This window comes from Perognathus longimembris, chromosome 10, assembly GCF_023159225.1.
Source record: "Perognathus longimembris pacificus isolate PPM17 chromosome 10, ASM2315922v1, whole genome shotgun sequence".
Lineage (NCBI taxonomy): Eukaryota > Metazoa > Chordata > Mammalia > Rodentia > Heteromyidae > Perognathus > Perognathus longimembris.
This window is the reverse complement of record NC_063170.1, coordinates 32,874,098-32,892,587: the sequence shown is the minus strand read 5'-3', so window position 1 is coordinate 32,892,587 and position 18,490 is coordinate 32,874,098. Positions and strand designations below refer to the sequence as shown.

Genomic DNA, 18,490 nt, shown 5'->3' with positions numbered 1-18,490 from the left:
TCAAATTAGTATGTACTCCATTTCTTTTATATTTGCTGTGATACATTGTACCCTTTTACATAGAGAATCCTAATGCCACTCGAGCTTTTACCTAATCATGTTCCAGCATTTTAAAGTACATTACTTTTTTTGTCAGTCATGGGATGAGGCTTGTACTCGGCCTGAGCCCTGTCTTTGAGCCCTTTAGCTCAAGGCTAGCATTCTACCACTTGAACCACAGCAACTACTTCCAGTTTTTTGGTGGGTAATTGGAGATAAGAGTCTCATGTACTTTTCTGCCTAGGCTGGCTTTGAACTGCCATCCTCATAGCTCAGCCTCCTGAGTAGCTAGGATTGATTACAGGCGTGAGCCACCAGCGCCCAGTGCACATGACATTCTGAATGCTCTCTTTGAAAATGTATTAAATATGTTGGCACTGGAAATTAGCAAAATTTATACATGCTGGGAACTCTGTCTTAATATGTTTTACCGCATACTCCCTTTTGTTTTGGTGCAAGTTTGATGGAGATTTCTTCAGTATCTCTAGTATCCTAGCTTTATTATGAATATAAGTGTTCTTGTCATTTAAGATAGGGTTTAACAATCTTCCCCCCACCATGCCAGAGTTACTTGTAATCTTCCTCCCCTCCCCCATGCCAGAGTTACTTGTGCTTTGCTTGTTTGCTCTTTTGGATTCTAGTACTTGAATCATATCTCCAGTCCAGCTATTTGCTGATTATTTTGGAGAATGTGGATTTTGTGAATTTTTTTGTTTAGGGTTGGCTTTGAATTATGTTCCTCTTATCTCAGCTTCCTGAGTAGGGATTATAGGCATGAGCCGCTGGGGCCCAGCAATTAAAGAACAGTCTCTTCATAGTCTACACTAGCTTTGAGACTGTGATAATCCTGCTTTACCTTCTGAATGCTAGGATTACAGGTGTGTGTTACCACACTTGGCCTAAGCTTTAGATGTTGAGTGTAGCCAGTGCCTTACAGACAAAAGTATTGAGGAAATAGAAGTAAAATTAATTTTAATCCTATGTAAGTATTTTAAGTGTAGTTTATATCTCCTAACAATTGGAAAAATAAATAATGCAAATATTTATTCTTTGTGGACTATCTCATTGTGATTTGGTAGTAAAGTTTAATAAGGTAACTATAGTTAAGTTTAATTTTTAAAGTTAACTTGTAATTTTAATTTAATTGTTTTGGTACCAACGACTGAATTCCTGGCATTTGGCTTTCTAGCCAAGCTCTGTAGTATTTGACCTGTGTTCTAAGTTCTTTCACTGTCTTAGTTTGTTTTTCAAATAGGATCTCATGCTAACTCCTGAATATAGCTGTAATTACAGGTTTATATCACCATGCCTGGCCCCAGTTACAATTATTAATATATGTTATCTATATTTACAATGTAATGCATGAGTTCATTCTTCCTATTAATGAAATGGTTAAATTATGATATACTAATTTTCACTTAGTAAGAGTTATATAGCCTTTGTGTAAAATTTTGGGGCCATATTTGTATATGGTTGTATATTTGTAAAAATCTATGCCTAATTTGAGTTTCTACTTTGGGGAGTGGAGGTGGTCATGGGCTTGAACTCAGGACCAGGGCCCTGTCCCTGAGCTCTTTTTGCTCAAGGCTAGCACTCTACCACTTTAAACCATATGGCCACTTCAGTCAGTTTTCAAGTGGTTCATTAGAGATAAGAGTCTCAGGGAACTTTTCTGCCTGGGCTGGCTTTGAACCATGATTCTCCGATTTCAGCCCGCTGAGAAGCTAGGATTACAGGAGTGGGCCACCAGCACCTGGCTGCCATGGATGTTTTAAAAGTAATTTTCAAATAGTTTTAGCAAGGATTTATTTTAGTATACAAATAGAGTTTAGCCAGTTGCCAGCGGATCACACTAATAATTCTAGCTACTCAAGGAGCTGATATCTGTGGATCATAGTTGGCAGTTAGTCCAGTAAAGGTCATGAGGTTCTTATCTCCAAGTAGCTACCAAAAAAAAAAAAAAGCTGGAACTGTGTCTTAAGTGGTAAAGTGCTAATCATGAGCAAAGAAGCTCAGGGAAAGCACCCAGGACACACACACACACACACACACACACTCTCTCTCTCTCTCTCTCTCTCTCTCTCTCTCTCTCTCTCTCTCTCTCTCTCTCTGTTTAGGGACAAATAAAGACTCCATGGCAGTTGTTATCTGCTGCTTTTATTCTTTCTGAGCTGGGGTGATACATGTGGCCATGTTGTCTAGCCACTCCCAACCAATTAGACAGTGGTGCTATGTGGCCAAGATGGATTCTTCTCATAACAAAATATATTTGAAACATAATTTTTATAGTGCATTTGATTTGTTAACATTTTTATAGGGGCTTTGAAACTTCAAGAAATAACTTTTTCTTCTTTGTTCTCAGAGTTTCCAGAGCCTGTTGTCTTACTTGGACATGACGGTGACTTGAGACTACAACAGCAAGATACCTCTAACTCCAATAATTCTAACGTCAATACATTGTTTAATTGGCTCTCAGAAACACTTGCAAATGCACGCCATTCTGATGCATCCCTGACAGACACAGTGAACAAAGCCTTAGGATTGAGTACTGATGATGCTTGTGAAGAACTGAGACATGAATATGAATTAAACTGTACAGAAGATAGGAAAGACTATGTGCAGTCTACTTGTGCAAAAATTGAAAGTGTGCATTTTAAGAATGCTCAGAGTCCACTGCTAGAAGTTGACACATCTTTAAAGTTTCCTGTTACTATTTCCACCAGTGAAGTAGGCACTGACCATAAGCTACATTTGATAGAAGTGAGCATATGCTTTTTGGTTATCTTTGTTTATATTTGTCAGAAAGTGTGTATATGAGAGAGAGTGTGTGTGCGCACTTTGGGGTATTTGTTTGTTTTTCTTTATTTAAGAACTAACAAGTACTTCTAAGTAAAGATGTCTGTCCTGGAGGGTACTTATAACTTCCTGTTACCAAGAGATAAATGCTGAAGTAGTTGTTTTCCTCCCTGCTTTAGGATTTATATGTAGTCTAAGGTTTCCCTGTTGTGATGAAAGTAAGGCTGGACAATGTTTGTCAAAAATGGCACATTGGGAGTTAATTCCATATTGTTTCATAATAAAATTGAGTCCTCAAAACTTTGGCCACTTTCTGCTGGCAGTAACAAAACTCAAAGGTGAAGCAGATGAAGCAACTGAACTCAGTGCACCAATGTAACAAATAAGGTTAGGTACTTTGTATTTCTCATGCAAATAGGAATCCAATTTAATTATGGTGTGTGTTTAGAATACTGATTTCTAGCTGAGAAACAGTGTTGTCTCCTAGAAGAAATGTCTGCATCAATTGATAACAATACTAGATGGCACCATGTTCCTAAAGGCTTATTTCTAAATTATTCTCTTTTTTTGAGTAAAAGTCAATCCAAGCCATTCTCCATGTAATTTTGAGATGCTTATTTTGGGAGTGAAATATTTAGAGGCTTATATGATGAGGAATATATAGTAGGCATTGAGATATTAATCTGTTATGAATACTTTCTAATATATTTAATACATAGTTGACAGAGTGAGCTGACCAGTTTTGTAACTAAATTATGCCCCTTCATTTTGGTATTGTCTGTGACTACCTTTACCTTACAATGACAGAATTTAGGCCCACAAAGCCTCAATTATCTGTTGTCTGGTTCTGTATCTTAAAAGTTTATCAATCACTGCATTAGATTATTACCAAAGTAATATCTGGAGTCTATTATATAGACTATCTAGTCTTGTATTGTTAATTTATTATATTACTGTTACTCTTTTCTAATACTTAAACTGAAGTTGGAATTCCCTGTGAGAAATAGTTGTCTGTTCTTTTTAAATGACTTGAAAATAAAGCTATTGAATATGTACTTGAATTTTTAGGATGCAAATTTAACTAACGTCAGTAATTTTGAAGAATGCAGTTTGTGTCCCACTGATCCCATTGAACATGGATTCCACAGACAACAGTCTAAGTCAAATGATGTTGAAGAGACTGAAATACACTGGAAATTGATTCCCATTACAGGTAATGCAAATATCCCAAGAAATGCATAGACCATTGGGCAAAAATAGTTTGGCAGCTATTTAAAGATTATCCTTTAAAAATACTATAGTTTCTCTGTGTATAAGTACGTGGTCTTAATACTCCCAGGTTGTATTCATCTTTGTTAAATATTTTTGGAAATGCTTTCATGGCACTACTTTGCTATTCATTTCTTTAAAGACCTTTATTTAAAATTTAGAAAGGAAAAAATGAGCAACTTGGCTGAACATTTGCCTTCTTGTAACTTAGAACCTATGAGACCTTTAAGGATTCTAAGAATTTTCAAGACTAGAGTTTCCATAGGATTTAAAACATTGCTCTCTTCTTGCTAGAGAGGGCAAGAAGCCTGGCCATGATAATAGCAAGGGAATTGGTACTCTTTTCTGAGCTGCAGAAACCAACTTGAGTGGGACACATAGAAAAGTTGATAGCTAATGATTATCCTAACAATTCTTCGTTTAAATACTTTCACACTTGATTGTCAGTCATTTGAAGCAGTATGTCTGGGTGTTGATAGGCTTTCATCACCTGAATGGAAAGGGAATCAACTTCCCATTTCTGAATAACTCTTCTCTTAGGCAAAAGATAGAATGTTCTGATTTCTTAGCATTTGCGGTTATGTGAAAGGTTCTTAATAGGGGTCAAGGAAAGAGAGTCTACAAATAATGGTTGCTTTCCTTCAGGAGCAAATGCAAGAAGTCCAGAAGACCATATCGGGAAACATGGTGAGAAACAAGCACCAGGTGAGAAGGCTTGCTTTGCTTCAGAATTATTCAGAATTGCTTCTTGCATTTTATCTTTCTTCATTAGTAGGACATTGCTTTAAAGTTCTAAATATAGAGAATTTCAGACAGTATCATTTATATTTAAATCATTAACCTGAATTATATCAAATATTCTTATTATGGAGTTTTTAGGGAAGTCACCAAGTATTCATGGATTATTTTCTTCACTTACAGTAGATTATGGTTTGGGAAGTTTTCCTAATGCATTTCTGAAAAATATCCAATGAGAATCTCAAAAGACTATAATATATAATATCTATATAGTTGGTTTAAGATAATTTTATGCAGACATCTCTCGATGTTATTTTCCTGCTTAAGAGTTTGATGGGGATAGTTTTGTTTATTTCCATTTTATGTAGCTTGTATCTTATTAAAGAAATCTTGTTTTCTTAAAAAAAATATTTGCTTGTTTTAATTGATACTGAAAACCAAATGACTTAGTAGATCTTATTCTTTTGGAATTAAAAAAAGAAAAAGTTTATCTCCTCCAGAAAATGATTTATAAAGAACAAAAAGAATAACATACGGCATACAGGAAAGTATATATGCTTATAGAAGCCTAATATATGTATACAGTGTGACCACCACCCAAGACAATTGCTTACAAAAAAATCATGATTATGGGTATTCATGTATAGGTTTCTTCTAAGTTGAAACTTTCTTTGAAATTTTTGAGCTAGGCACTGATGGCTCATGCCTGTAATACTAGCTACTGAGGAGGCTGAAATCTGAGGATTGAAGTTCCAAGATAGCCCTGTAGGAATGTCTGTGAGACACCTTTTATCTCCAATTAGCCACCAAAAAGCTAAAAGTGGAGCTGTAGCTTAGAGCAAAAAGCTCAGGGGCAGCACATAAGCCCTGAGTTCAAGCCCCAGGACCAACACACACGTTGGTGATTGTGAAATCATATAGTAACAATCCTGCCACATAAAATCAGGTGATGATTATGTGCATTTGTGTAAGGGATTTGTTTGGTTAGGGTTTCTTTTTTTTTTTTTTGGCCAGTCCTGGGTTTGGACTCTGGGCCTGAACACTGTCCCTGGCTTCTTTTTTGCTCTGCCACTTGAGCCACAGCGCCCCTTCTGGCCGTTTTCTGTATATGTGGTGCTGGGGAATCGAACCTAGGGCTTCATGTATGGGAGGCAAGCTCTCTTGCCACTAGGCCATATCCCCAGCCCCTGGTTAGGGTTTCTTATTATGGAAATTTCACCAACTGGGTTTAAGTTACAATCGAAGAAATTAAAAAATATATATATATATATTCCTTCAGTAATAAGCTGATTTTCATCCCTGAAGGTTATATATTTTAGAAGCAGGTTTTTGTTTAAAGATTTAAGACCAGGCATGGTACTACAGTTCTTGGGAGATAAGGTGTGAGGTGAAAGTACATGAGGTTTTGAGACTAGCTTTTCCAGGCCAGCTTGGAATACATAGTGAGGATTTGTATTTTAAAAAAGTAAAAATCAGTACATTTAAGAAATATTGGTTGTCTCTATCCCATTTTTTTAAGAAGGTAATTCTTTTTTTTTAATCAAATGTTTGACATGGCACATAATTTTAAGTTAAAAAATACTGAACAAAATAATCCATTTTAATATTTTTCTCCAATGGCTCACCCATTCACCCATCGTTACTAATTTCTTATAATGCCCTTCTGGACTTGAACTCAGCCTGATACTTGCTCTATAGGCCATTTAGCACTTAAGCCATATCCCCAGCCTTATTTTTGCTTTAATTTTTAGATAGGTTCTTGAGGTTTTTACTGGGGGGTGAAGGGAGTGTTTGTTTTTGTTTTTGTTTCTGGCTTTAGACTGTGATCCTGCATAGTTGGATCGCAGATGTACACTAATACATTCAGCTTATTTGTTGCGATAAGGGCTCACATTTTTTTGGGCTGGTCTTGGACCAAGGATCCTCCCTATCTATATCTCTAAAGAGCCAAGGTCAGGGCTGGGAATGTGGTTGGCAAGAAAAGAAAAAAGGGCAGGGCCAAGGTCAGATGTCACCATACCTAACATCTTTGTGACATTTGTGTGTTTGCTGAACTGCATGTTAATGTTGTAGATTTAAGGAGCGTATTTGGGACATTGAGTAATCCTGGATAATTTTGTATAACTTGGGTTTTGTTTTGTTGCCAGTCCTGGGGCTTGAGCTCAGGGCCTGAGCACTGTCCCTGGCAGAGGCTAGCACTCTACCACTTGAACCACAGCACCACTTCTGGCTTTTTCTATATATGTGATGCTGAGGAATTGAACCCAGGACTTCATGTATATGAGGCGAGCACTTTACCACTAGGTCATATTCCCAGCCCATACTTGGGTTTTGTTTTGCCAATTTTATACAGTTTTAATTCTACGCAACTTTTTTTGCTTTTTTTTTTTTTTTTTTTGGCTAGATGTGTTATGGTCTTTATTGTCTAGTGATTCTTTTTCCTTTTTGGAGATAAGGTCTCACTGTTAGCCCATGTCGCAGCACTCTTTTTCAACCTCCCAAATACCAAGGTTATAGGTGTTTGTCACTACCCCTCACTATTTCACCTTGTTTCATTAAAAATGGACTTAAGGTACATGTTTTGATCTTACGTATTGAGCTGAATGTCACCAGTAAAAAGTAGTCCCGTTAGCATGGGTTAACTGAAACATTTCTTTATCTAAAATTGGAATCATTTTCAAACAAAATCAAATTACTTAGGAAAAGTATTAGTTTAATTTATCTTTGTTCCCTTCTTACCTTACTGAGCTTTTTTTCCTGACAAAATGAAGTCCATAATATTGCAGAAAATCTACCAGCCAACCCCATATGTGATAGCCAGTGTGAAAGTAGGTAGGATTGATTTTTTTTTTAGATCCTAAATGTTTGATAGTTACTCCCACAGCATTTGTTTGGCATTATTTCAGTTGCCTTATACATAATTCTAACATTGAGGTAATATCATTACCTAGTAAGGAATATAGAAGTGGATAAAACCCAATCTTCAAAGTGGTAAGGAAGCAGAAAAGCAAATTACTTAGCCACTGTTGATGCAGAATTGGCATTTTTTGCACCTTGCACTTTCTTTCGAAAGCAGAGGAATGTTGATCTGCTTGCTGAAATCCAAAGCCTACCCCACAAGTAGAGAGCATAACAAACAAGGCTTGCATTTGAAATTTTTGTTGTTCAGTGCATAATTAGTTCAAATATATAATTGACCTTTTTTTCTGATTTGAGGGTTTTTGTTGTTTTGAATGCTGTTGTTTTTAGATTGTTCTTGTAATAGTAACCTCTTCCTATGTAGGTATGAAATCGCCAGAAGAGCAACTGGTGTGTCTGCCACCACAGGAAACTTTTCCAAACGACCCGCGGGTAATAAATAGACAGAGAAGTTCTGATTACCAGTTTCCATCCTCTCCATTTACAGACACACTAAAGAGCACCAATGAGGATGACATATTGACAGGTCAGGTGGTGACAGTTGAAGAACAGTGTGTGCCAGCAGCAGAGCCTCCAGCAAAGAGTGAAACTACAGAGAATACAGTGTTAGGAGAGTTCATTGTCTTTTCTAGGAAGATAGAAGAGATTCTGAAGCGAACGAATGTTTCATATATTAGTACAATATCTGCACCTGTCTGTACACCACAAAAGAAGATGCAACAACTTTCTGAGTTTGTATATTCTAAGACTTCCAAAGCTGGTGTACAGGAGTTTGTAGATGGTTTGCATGAAAAACTAAGTACTATTATTATTAATGCATCAGTCAAGGGTGGGAATTTGCCTCCCATCAATCTTAATGATTCTGGTACCACAATAACATTCAATACAATGGGAAGGCATGTCATATCAGTTTCCTCAAGTGACTTCAACAATAAAGACCTCCTTGAGCCATTTTGTAGTGATGGATTAAAAGACATTGACTCTAATGAACAACATTCCTCTTCAACTTTGACTGAAATAGAAATGAACCAGCCACCTCATGCTACAGAGCTAATGATGACTTCAGACCATATTGTACCTGGTGATATTGCTAGGGAACCATTAGAAAAAGAAATAACAAAATCACCTAGTGATATAACTATTTCTACCCCTCCAGCTCTTTCAAATTTTATAAGCCAGTTAGAGCCTGAAGTATTTAATAGTTTGGTTAAAATCATGAAAGATGTCCAGAAAAATACTGTGAAGTTTTATATTCATGAAGAAGAAGAGTGTATGCTCTCTAAAGAAATAAAGGTAACTATATGGAATGTAATATTATTTATATTGTCTTGTCTGACCTTTATGCAATGGAATTAGAAAAGGTGACCATACATTTTTATAATTTGACAATTCAGAATAGAATAAAAGATTAGTAAATTGAACTAAACTCAGAACCTGTGATACAGTACTTTAAAATTCAGTTTTACTTTATATAAAATTTAAAGAACATCTTTAGGTGTAGCGTTGTAATTCAGTGACAAGAATACTTTCCTAGTATGTGTTCAACCTTCAGCATAGGTCAAAAAAATAAATAAAATCATCCTGTGTGTATGTGCCGCAAATATTTTAAAACTTGATTCAGAGGTTTAAAATGTGACTTGTTTGGTTTTCTGTTTTAATGGAGAAAGAAAACTACAGAGCTAAAGTAAGTTGCCTGTGTTCACCTCATATAGTGTTTTATTGGTCAGGTAGAACAAAACTGTCCAAAGGTTGTCTAATGATGCATTCTCTTTTTTGTGTGTGTCCCCTATTGTGCACTGTTCCTTAGATTTTTTTTTTTTTTGCTTTCCCGTGTAAGATCCAGTGCTCATCTACTGATACATTCTTTGGTTGCTTTTGATACCTTGGCCATATCACAGTTTTCTGTAGCTTTTATTGATCAAAAATGTGATAGTCTTGATTTCCCACTCATGAAAGAAAATTCACTGGAAGGAACATTTGTCTACCAGCAGGGATTGGGAACTTTTATTCTGCTAAAGGGCATTTGGATATTTATAACACCATTGCAGGCCATATGAAATTATCAGTACAGGTGTACAGGCAATAGGCAGTTGACAGCAGGCAAACACATGTCTGTTCCATCATGTGCTAAATGATTTTGCAGGCCTTTGGGCTAGATGTTTATTCCCCACCCCTGCCGATGTACACTAATCGGTACTTGGTTTAAGCACACACTTAGGTATGGACATAGAGATGTAAAATTAGACAGCAATAGGAATATGAATTGCAGCACATTGGAATAATATCTGGTTTAGTATTACTAAGTAGTACTCATTTATAGGATTTTAATGCCTTGAGTTTTAAGTGCTTATTCTCACTTTTGGTATTTACTTAACTACAAGTGGGATTTTTGCTTTTTTTATTAGCAGAAGCAAAGGAAGACTGTAGATAGGTTTCTCATAAACTAGAGTAGCTCAGAAACTCTTACCCGTTTATCTTGCATTTCTAATGTTAAATTGATGTGTTCAAAAAAGCTTTTTAAAAAGAATTTTTATATTCTTGTTATTATAAAGATGATGTATAGAGGGGTTACAGTTTTATAAGTCAGGTAATGCGTACATTTCTTTTTGGACAATGTCATTCTTTCCTTGGTCTCTTCTAGTTTTTCCCTCCCATCCCCACCTGCAACTTGTATAGTTCATTTTTAACATAATGTCTAGTCAGTACCACTGCTGAATTTGTTCACCCACACAAAAGCATTTCAGTGCTGATTTGTTGTTTTTCTTCCACAGGAATATCTTGTCAAATTAGGCAATACAGAATGTCATCCAGAACAGTTCTTGGAAAGAAGATCAAAACTAGATAAACTGTTGATTATTATCCAAAATGAAGACATTGCAGGTTTCATTCATAAGGTAGTCTTATGAAGTCCCTATTTTATTTCTGAATCTTACTGTCTATAGGACTAAAACTGTTAATAAAAATAAGCTAAGAAAGATAAATCTTAAGTACCTACCCGTAAATTTGCTTGTGCAAGTGAGTCATTTGTAGCTCTGTAAATCTCTGTAGTCCTTTTGTCACTCAAATTAAGTCAAATAACAAAAGCACTGAATCTCTGAATGCTAGGGGATGTGCTCTCAGATACATTTTTATGTCTACCTTTTCTCTTGGATTTGGTATTCAGTCAGTCTTCTGGTTTCTTGACTGCCCTAGCATATAATCGTTTGCCCTGTGTCAAATACTGATTACAGTCTTAGGTTACAGATAGGTTACCATTTGTCCATTTTGTGTTTTCAGATCTATTTTAAACTAGTGTATTTTAGGAAACAATACTGGATATATTATTGGTGACTTGCATCTGGCAAGTCACTAACATAAGTGAACTATATTGCATTTTATTAGGCTTTCCTCTTAGATTACTTCATATTGGAATCCTTATTCATCCTTAATTGTATTTTTGTTTTGTTATTTAAAACAGGTACCTCGCTTGGTGACTTTAAAGAAACTCCCTTCTGTTAGTTTTGCTGGTGTTGATAGTCTGGATGATGTTAAAAATCATACATACAATGAATTATTTGTATCTGGAGGTTTTATTGTATCAGATGAATCAATTCTAAATCCAGAAGTTGTCACAGTTGGTAAGATTACTGCATTCTTTTCAGTATGTATTGCCTCTTGTCTTTTCTAGTTTTTCTTTTTATGTGTGTTTGTGCACATGTGCTGGTACTGGGGCTTTAACTCCAGTCTGAGCTATTCCTTACCTTTTTTGCTTAAGGTTGGTACTATACCACTTGAACCACACCTCCATTTCCAGCTTCTTGATGGCTAGTTGGAGATAAGGGTCTCTCAGATTTGATTGCCTGGGCTGGCTTTGAGCCAGGATCATCAAATCTCAACCTCCTGAGTATCTAGGATTACAGATGTGAGCCATTGGCACCTGGTTGTTTTTTGTTTTTTGTTTCCTTGATTTTGAGTAAAAAACTGAGGACTTGTTCTTTTTAATGCATTATCTATATTGTACCATTCCTAAATTATCTAGTGTACTTCCATCTTTTCCTGAGATTTTATCACTTCTTATTCCGGAGTATTTGCTTAGTCTTTAGAAATAGGTGCCTGGAGCCTGTGGTAGAGTGCTTGCCTCCCATACGTGAAGCCCCGGGTTCAATTCCTCAGAACCACCATTCATAGAAAAAAACCGTAAGTGGCACTGTGGCTCAAGTGGTAGAGTGTTAGCGTTGAGCAGAAAGAAGCCAAGGACAGTGCTCAGGCCCTGAGTTCAGGCCCCAGGACTGGCAAAAAAAAGAGGTGCCTGTAAATGAGATATGAAGTACCTACTCCTACAATCTGATTCTTTCTACTACTGTTATTGTTCTTAGTTTTTTGTTTGTTTTAAGGCATAGACGTTATATTCTTAAAATAAGTTAGGCCTATGTGGAGCTTTCTTTGGGATGAATGAAGCTGTAAGAAAGGAGGTTTTTAATTAATAACAAGCATTTCTACAATTTCGTTGTCTCTACAGAGAGCCTTCAAATTTTTTTGACATTCCTTGAAGAACTTAGCACTCCAGAAGGAAAATGGCAGTGGAAAGTACACTGCAAGTTTCAGAAAAAACTGAAGGAACTGGGCAGGTAAAACTTAGAAAATGACTGATAGCTTTTAAAATCATAAAATTGCGGGGGCTGGGGATATGGCCTACTGGCAAGAGAGCTTGTCTCGTATACATAAGGCCCTGGGTTCGATTCCCCAGCACCACATATACAGAAAACGGCCAGAAGTGGCGCTGTGGCTCAAGTGGCAGAGTGCTAGCCTTGAGCAAAAAGAAGCCAGGGACAGTGCTCAGGCCCTGCGTCCAAGGCCCAGGACTGGCCAAAAAAAAAAAAAAAATCATAAAATTGCTTTTTCTCATTTTTCCCCATTTGTGGATTATGAGCACGGCTGTTTTCACAGGTATCAGTAGCTGACTGCTAGTGTAGATACTGAGTTATTCTAGCCTTTTTAAGAGGAGATGGTATTATTGTTTAGACAGACCTTTGGTGTAGTTCTGGTCATGAGTAGGTAACTTGGATTTATGTTTATGGATCTAGGATGATCACATGGATCATTCTTTTCCTCTTTAATTGAAGTGCATATAACATCTAGATCAGGCTTTTGTCTAAAGGCTACTTTATGCTGCTAATCTTAATTACAACCATACATTGGAGAAGTGATTCAACCCGGTATAATTTGATTGGGGGTTGGGGGTAGGGAGAAGAGACTCTGTCAATGCCTAGAAGTAATTCCTGGAATACTGGTTTACTTGAGGCTCCATGAACAACTGGTTAGTTTGAGATGCTGTATTCTTCCTAAAAAGGTTTCGATAAAATGTTATTGCAGATTCCAGAAACTAGTTCAAAATTGTTTTACAGTCAGTGTTTCCTAAGCTTAGATCATAGAACTTTTATGTAATACCTTTTGGCACTTTGTGCCATTAATCTTTAGGAAATGCAGGGCTAAATAATTTTATTTGTTTAGCTTTGTGTAGGATTTTTACCTTTTAGAACTTTGTTATCTTCAAAGCCTTTGAAGTAGGCATAAAGCAAATTTTTTTAGACTATAACTACTGAGACACAAAGATGTAACTTCTAATAATAGCAGGGCCTTAATCTTCTGTACTGTAATAATTTCTATGAACCATTGCCTTTTGCCTTGCAATATAGAAAGTTTTTTCTTATGTTTTTCATTAAGGTCCAAATTATAAAGCTAAAAATATGTAATTTATCAAATGCCTAGTTGAGGTTCAGACACCTCTACCAACAACACACACACACACACACACACACACACACACACACACACACACACATACCAGTAACGGGGTTGCCCATAAGTGCAAATGTAGATAACTCTGCTTAATTTCACAGGTTGAATGCCAAAGCTCTTAGTCTGTTAACACTTCTGAATGTGTATCAGAAGAAACATCTAGTTGAAATTTTGTCATATCACAGTTGTGATTCACAAACTCGAAATGCTCCCGAATTGGATTGCCTTATCAGACTTCAGGCTCAAAACATACAACAACGACATATCATCTTTTTAACAGGTAGAGGGTATTCTCAAATTTTGAGGAACTGAATGAATGGGTGTGGTTGATTCTGAACATGTGGAAGAAAGGGGCTTGTTGAACATTGGACAGGCATTATTTGTCCATGTATATATTCTTAGTTTTGTTTTTTTTAATTTAGAGAAGAATATCAAGATATTTTCCAGCTACCCAGAAAATGGAATAGTAGTTGCAACTACTGAAGACTTTATGCAAAACTTCAAAAATCTTGTGGGCTATCACAACTTAATCCCAGAAGAAAATCTCCCATCGCTTGGTGCTACTGAGAATCTTGAGTCCCAGTCAGGTAACTTTTCAGTAGCTTTCATTTACTTTAAGGTAGACAGAATGGTTAATCAAATAGTGAAATACTTACTTTGAAACCACTCACTCCAGTGTATAAGTCTCAGGGGAAGTATTTTGAGGCATTTGCCATCCTAAAACAGCATATACAAGATCTGCTCATTATACTTGTAGTCAATAAAAGTTGTTAAAAGGCTGTGTGCATTTGTCTGTACTTGTAGACTGTGCATACTTTGGAATATGCCCTTTATCTTTGAAGGTATGTAAACTTTATTGACTACTACTGTCAATGAAGGATTTCAGTTTAGAAAAAGTAGGGAGCCAGATATAAGGATTTAGCATTGGGGTGCTAAATCTCCCTCTGTGTAGGAAGCAATATTACAAGACAATACAGATCAGTCATCTCACAGAAGGTGAAGAGATGGCCTCTGCTTTTGTTCCAGACTTTATGTAAAATGAAGGCTGTTAAAATTGTTTTTGAAAAGCAGAGATAATCAAACATTCAATAGAACTAATTGGTTTACTAATTCAATAAAGCTACATGTCAAAACTTTTATTTTATATTTGTCTTATGAAATACTGAATTACCGTATAACTTTAGATGCTGTTTTGACATTAACCCCTTTGGAGCTGGGAGTTGGGATTTCCCAACATTAAACGTGAACACATTTCGCAGAAGCTTGTAGCATCGGATTATCTGGACATTCACATCTAGTGTGAGTGTTGTGACTAAGTGAACTTGTGGCAGAAGACCAAGCTTTAAGGGATTGTGGACTTGCAGATCCTGACGCATTATATTGTGTGAGTAGTGTATAATTTTAAAACTTAAATATACCGTGTATTTCAATAGAGGAGGACTTTTTGTGTTTTAAATGTAGCTCTTTTAGAAAACGATGAAAAGGACGAAGAGGATATGTCTCTGGATTCAGGGGACGAAATCTCACATATAGAAGTATTCAGCAGTTTTCATTCAGAAATATTGGCGAAAGAGACCAAAGGATCAAGTGGAACAGATCAGAAAAAGAATATTCAAATTGAATTGCAATCGTCTCTTGACGTGCAAAAAAGTTTATTAGAAGATAAGACTTACCAAATTGATTGTGAAGAGAGAGCTCCTATTCATATAGTTTGCGCTGAAGGAGAGGACAGCAATTCAGAACAAGATTCCTATAGCCATTCTTGGGTTTGTCACAATGAATTGAGTGTGTCCCATCAGGTTAGTCATTTTAATGTTCTCACTCATCAGACATTCTTGGGAACACCATATGCCCTTTCATCAAATCAGTCTCAAGAAAATGAAACATTTTATCTTCTTACAAAACGCTTCACTAGAGAGAAATCTCCATTAAGTTAAGGGGAATAAAATGATTGTGCTTTTTTTTTTTTTATAGGTTGTTGTGAACTTTGTTTCTTAAAAGTGAACTAACAATTTATACTTCATTCTTTAAACAAAAGGTTATCCTTTCTAAAATGTTTTTCCCTCTTATTTAAATCATGATGGCCTGTAACATCTGAAGCATCTAAAACTGAAATAAATATATATTTTTTAACATATTGTACTTGAATTATCTCACGTTGGCACGTTTTATCTGTGGCACATTTGTTACCCCGTAGTTGCACTTCAAATTGAAGTCTGTTTTATATGTAAAATTAGATGTTAATAGAAGTAAACAGCAATGGCTTTACTTTTATTTCCTCTCATGGTAGATTTTGCTGAAACAAAGTGTCAATTATTTATTTTAGATAAAGCCTTTGTATAGTGTTTTTACACAGGTATAAGCCGTTGATGTTAATATTTATAGGATTTTGGCTCTATACCTCAAGATGTATCTTTGTAACAGTGCAGTTTCATCTAGGTAATAAACTCATGTACATAATATCAAGCAGCATTATTTTTTGAAGTTTCTGGGGAATTAGGATTTTCGGAGCTTCTATGATTCTTGTTTTAAAATTCATAATTAGTACTTGTTTCTATCAAAGGCACCGGACAATTTGCAACAGTTTTAGTTTATAGACTTAGGAAATTGAGAATACATTTTAGATATGACTCTAAACCATGGTGCAGTACTATTCACAGATAAGAGTGGCTGCCTGCTAGCTCAATATGAAAACTGCAGTTTCTAAAATAAATGCTATAGAAAGTATCCTAGGGGCTGGGAATATGGCCTAGTAGTAAAGTGCTCGCCTCATACATGAAGCCCTGGGTTCAATTCCTCAGCACCACATATACAGGAAAAGCTGGAAGTGCTGCTGTGGCTCAAGTGGTAGAGTGGTAGCCTTGAGCAAAAAGAAGCCAGGGACAGTGCTCAGGCCCTGAGTCTAAAGCCCAGGACTGGCAAAAAAGAAAAGAAAAAGAAACAAAGTAGTGTAAATGCAATTTTTGGTATTGCAGTAAAAGTGAAGATTTGGTTGTGCCTGTATTAGGGGTTGAACTCAGGGCCTTGTGCTCTCACTTGGCTTATTCAAACTCAAGGGTATCTGGAAACTGATAGCCTATAGATCTCAGCCACCTGTAAGTCATGAGCCACCAGATAATTTTTTTAACAGTCCTTTTTATACCTCAAGTTTCTAAACAACAAGTGCGAAAGACAGTAGGTTAAACAGGAACTCCAGACTGTTTATGGTGAGGAAAAAGTACAGAATTTAAATGACCAGACTGAAGCAACAGAAAATTTTTTTTACTAGGGCTTTTTATTTTAGTTTACTTTACAAAAGCTCTTAATAACTTAAAAAAAAATCAAAGCATTTTACTACATAATGTGCAAGTTTTATATGAGCTTTTGAAAAAGAAATCTAGGCTATTTAAAATACAGTTGAGTGATGAGCACTGTTTAGAAGACAAAAATGACTTTCTACATTTAAAATGAAGAACTAAAATTCTCTTCTTGATTTGCAGCTAAAGACATGAAATTAGTTTCCAACTCCTTTTGCTTCTGGAGAAGGCCCTGAAAAAACATTGAAATATCCAGTGTTTATTTTAGTTCTGCTAAGTGTAGGAACTATATTGGGGGGTGCCCGTTACATCATACTCCTTCCTCCATGCTCTGTAAGTAACCCAAATCAGTTGCATAGAGTTTCAGGTTTTTAATTCAGAGGTAGGTTTATGGGCACTTCACAAAGTCCTTATCATTTTCAAATGAGTAAAAAAGCCAGAGTATGGGATGATTTTCTAGTTTTGGGAAGGGAAAGAATGGATAAGTAACACGAGTCAACTTTTTAAAGCAAATGGGGGGGAGGGCTGTTTAGAAGGTCGTACACTAGAAAATGACTGGACTCTTAAAGAAAAGTTTATTTTACAAAACCAACTTAGAACTAAAGTCCAGGTAGAGGTTTCAAAGATGGCACAAAGTTATCATAATCTTGAACATTAGATATTAACCTGTTTAATGAGAGAGCAAAACATTTGGTGAGTCTGTTAGACCCAATCATTTCATACTGAAGTATATTCTTTGGGACAGACAACACTGTTTTAGGCTGCCAGCACATACTTATGTATTTTGTCTTTGGTTTTAGGACCTTATTGATCATGTTTTGATGTTTAAATGTACATACTTCTTAATAATAAAATTATCTCAGTATAATGACTGTTTCATGATTTCATACTAAAAAATCTTTTTAGACAGGGTCCATGCCATCTTTGAATTTGTGATATTCCTTGCCTCTTGGGTGTTGCACATGTACATCACCACACCAAAAAAATCTCATACCTGTCGTAGTTCTGAAAGTCCTTTAAGAATTGCTTGTTGTCGATCTCTGTTCTTTACCAAGTTAGGATTAAGAAGTGGATCTCTGACAGAGCCAAGAGCAAGTCGTTGCTCTTGGCTACAATCTGAAACCAGACAAAATTTATAAAAGCCAAATATCTTTCTGAATAGTTTGCTGCAAGACTCATTAGTAAATCTGTTTCCTAGAAACCCTCTACATACTCTAAAAGTCTTTTAGGTTTATTAGACAAAGCTGAGATGCTTTGTAGAACCAAGGGTAGGAATTACTAATTTTGAATTTAGAGTTGGGGGTTCACAGATCTTCAATTATGTGGTTTATTTACCGTGATCAGTCGAAGGCCTAGACAAGGGTGCATCTGGATCCAGATAATATATCTCATTTGTCCGAACATAAGGAATAAAATTGGATGGTTCAAACATCACAGGTGTTTCGCCATCTTCTGACACTGTTTCTCTTTTGTAGCTGTTTTTTAGTGGTAAGTGTAAGGTATTAGTCTGAGTTTGTTGAGTTCTGGTTTTCACTGCTGGAACTGGTGATGACTGTAACCTATTTTTTTAAATAAAAGCACAACAGACCAGGAGGTTTGAATAAGAAATTTTAGGTTTTAAAAATAAAACATCTCTTTTAATTACATCTCCAAAA

General features: G+C 36.1%; 2 protein-coding genes across 14 annotated transcripts in view; one reads left to right on the top strand and one right to left on the bottom strand.

The window, feature by feature from the left end:
* Window positions 1-18,490, top strand: part of Tasor (transcription activation suppressor) — a 69,584-nt gene that overhangs the window by 42,828 nt on the left and 8,266 nt on the right. Inside the window, exons 15-24 of one of the 9 annotated variants that reach the window (XR_007212327.1) lie at window positions 2,402-2,799; window positions 3,904-4,048; window positions 4,750-4,809; window positions 8,126-9,054; window positions 10,533-10,655; window positions 11,219-11,378; window positions 12,260-12,368; window positions 13,641-13,819; window positions 13,962-14,126; window positions 14,724-14,923. Coding sequence is in view for 8 of the 9 variants with exons in the window: in XM_048355764.1 (XP_048211721.1) it covers window positions 2,402-2,799; window positions 3,904-4,048; window positions 4,750-4,809; window positions 8,126-9,054; window positions 10,533-10,655; window positions 11,219-11,378; window positions 12,260-12,368; window positions 13,641-13,819; window positions 13,962-14,126; window positions 15,001-15,476 (2,744 nt within the window). In the remaining variant the exon portion in view is untranslated. Of the gene's footprint in view, window positions 1-2,401; window positions 2,800-3,903; window positions 4,049-4,749; window positions 4,810-8,125; window positions 9,055-10,532; window positions 10,656-11,218; window positions 11,379-12,259; window positions 12,369-13,640; window positions 13,820-13,961; window positions 14,127-14,723; window positions 16,002-18,490 lie in introns of those variants that run through there. The other 8 variants (XM_048355767.1, XM_048355766.1, XM_048355764.1 and 5 more) reach the window with 8 other exon arrangements.
* Window positions 16,806-18,490, bottom strand: part of Ccdc66 (coiled-coil domain containing 66) — a 37,338-nt gene continuing 35,653 nt past the window's right edge. For all 5 annotated transcript variants that reach the window (XM_048355772.1, XM_048355773.1, XM_048355774.1 and 2 more), the window contains 3 exons: window positions 18,171-18,394; window positions 17,830-17,951; window positions 16,806-17,067 (listed from right to left, as the gene is read on the bottom strand). In XM_048355772.1, coding sequence (XP_048211729.1) covers window positions 16,981-17,067; window positions 17,830-17,951; window positions 18,171-18,394 — 433 coding nt within the window. In that variant the 3' untranslated portion in view covers window positions 16,806-16,980. The remainder of the gene's footprint in view (window positions 17,068-17,829; window positions 17,952-18,170; window positions 18,395-18,490) is intronic.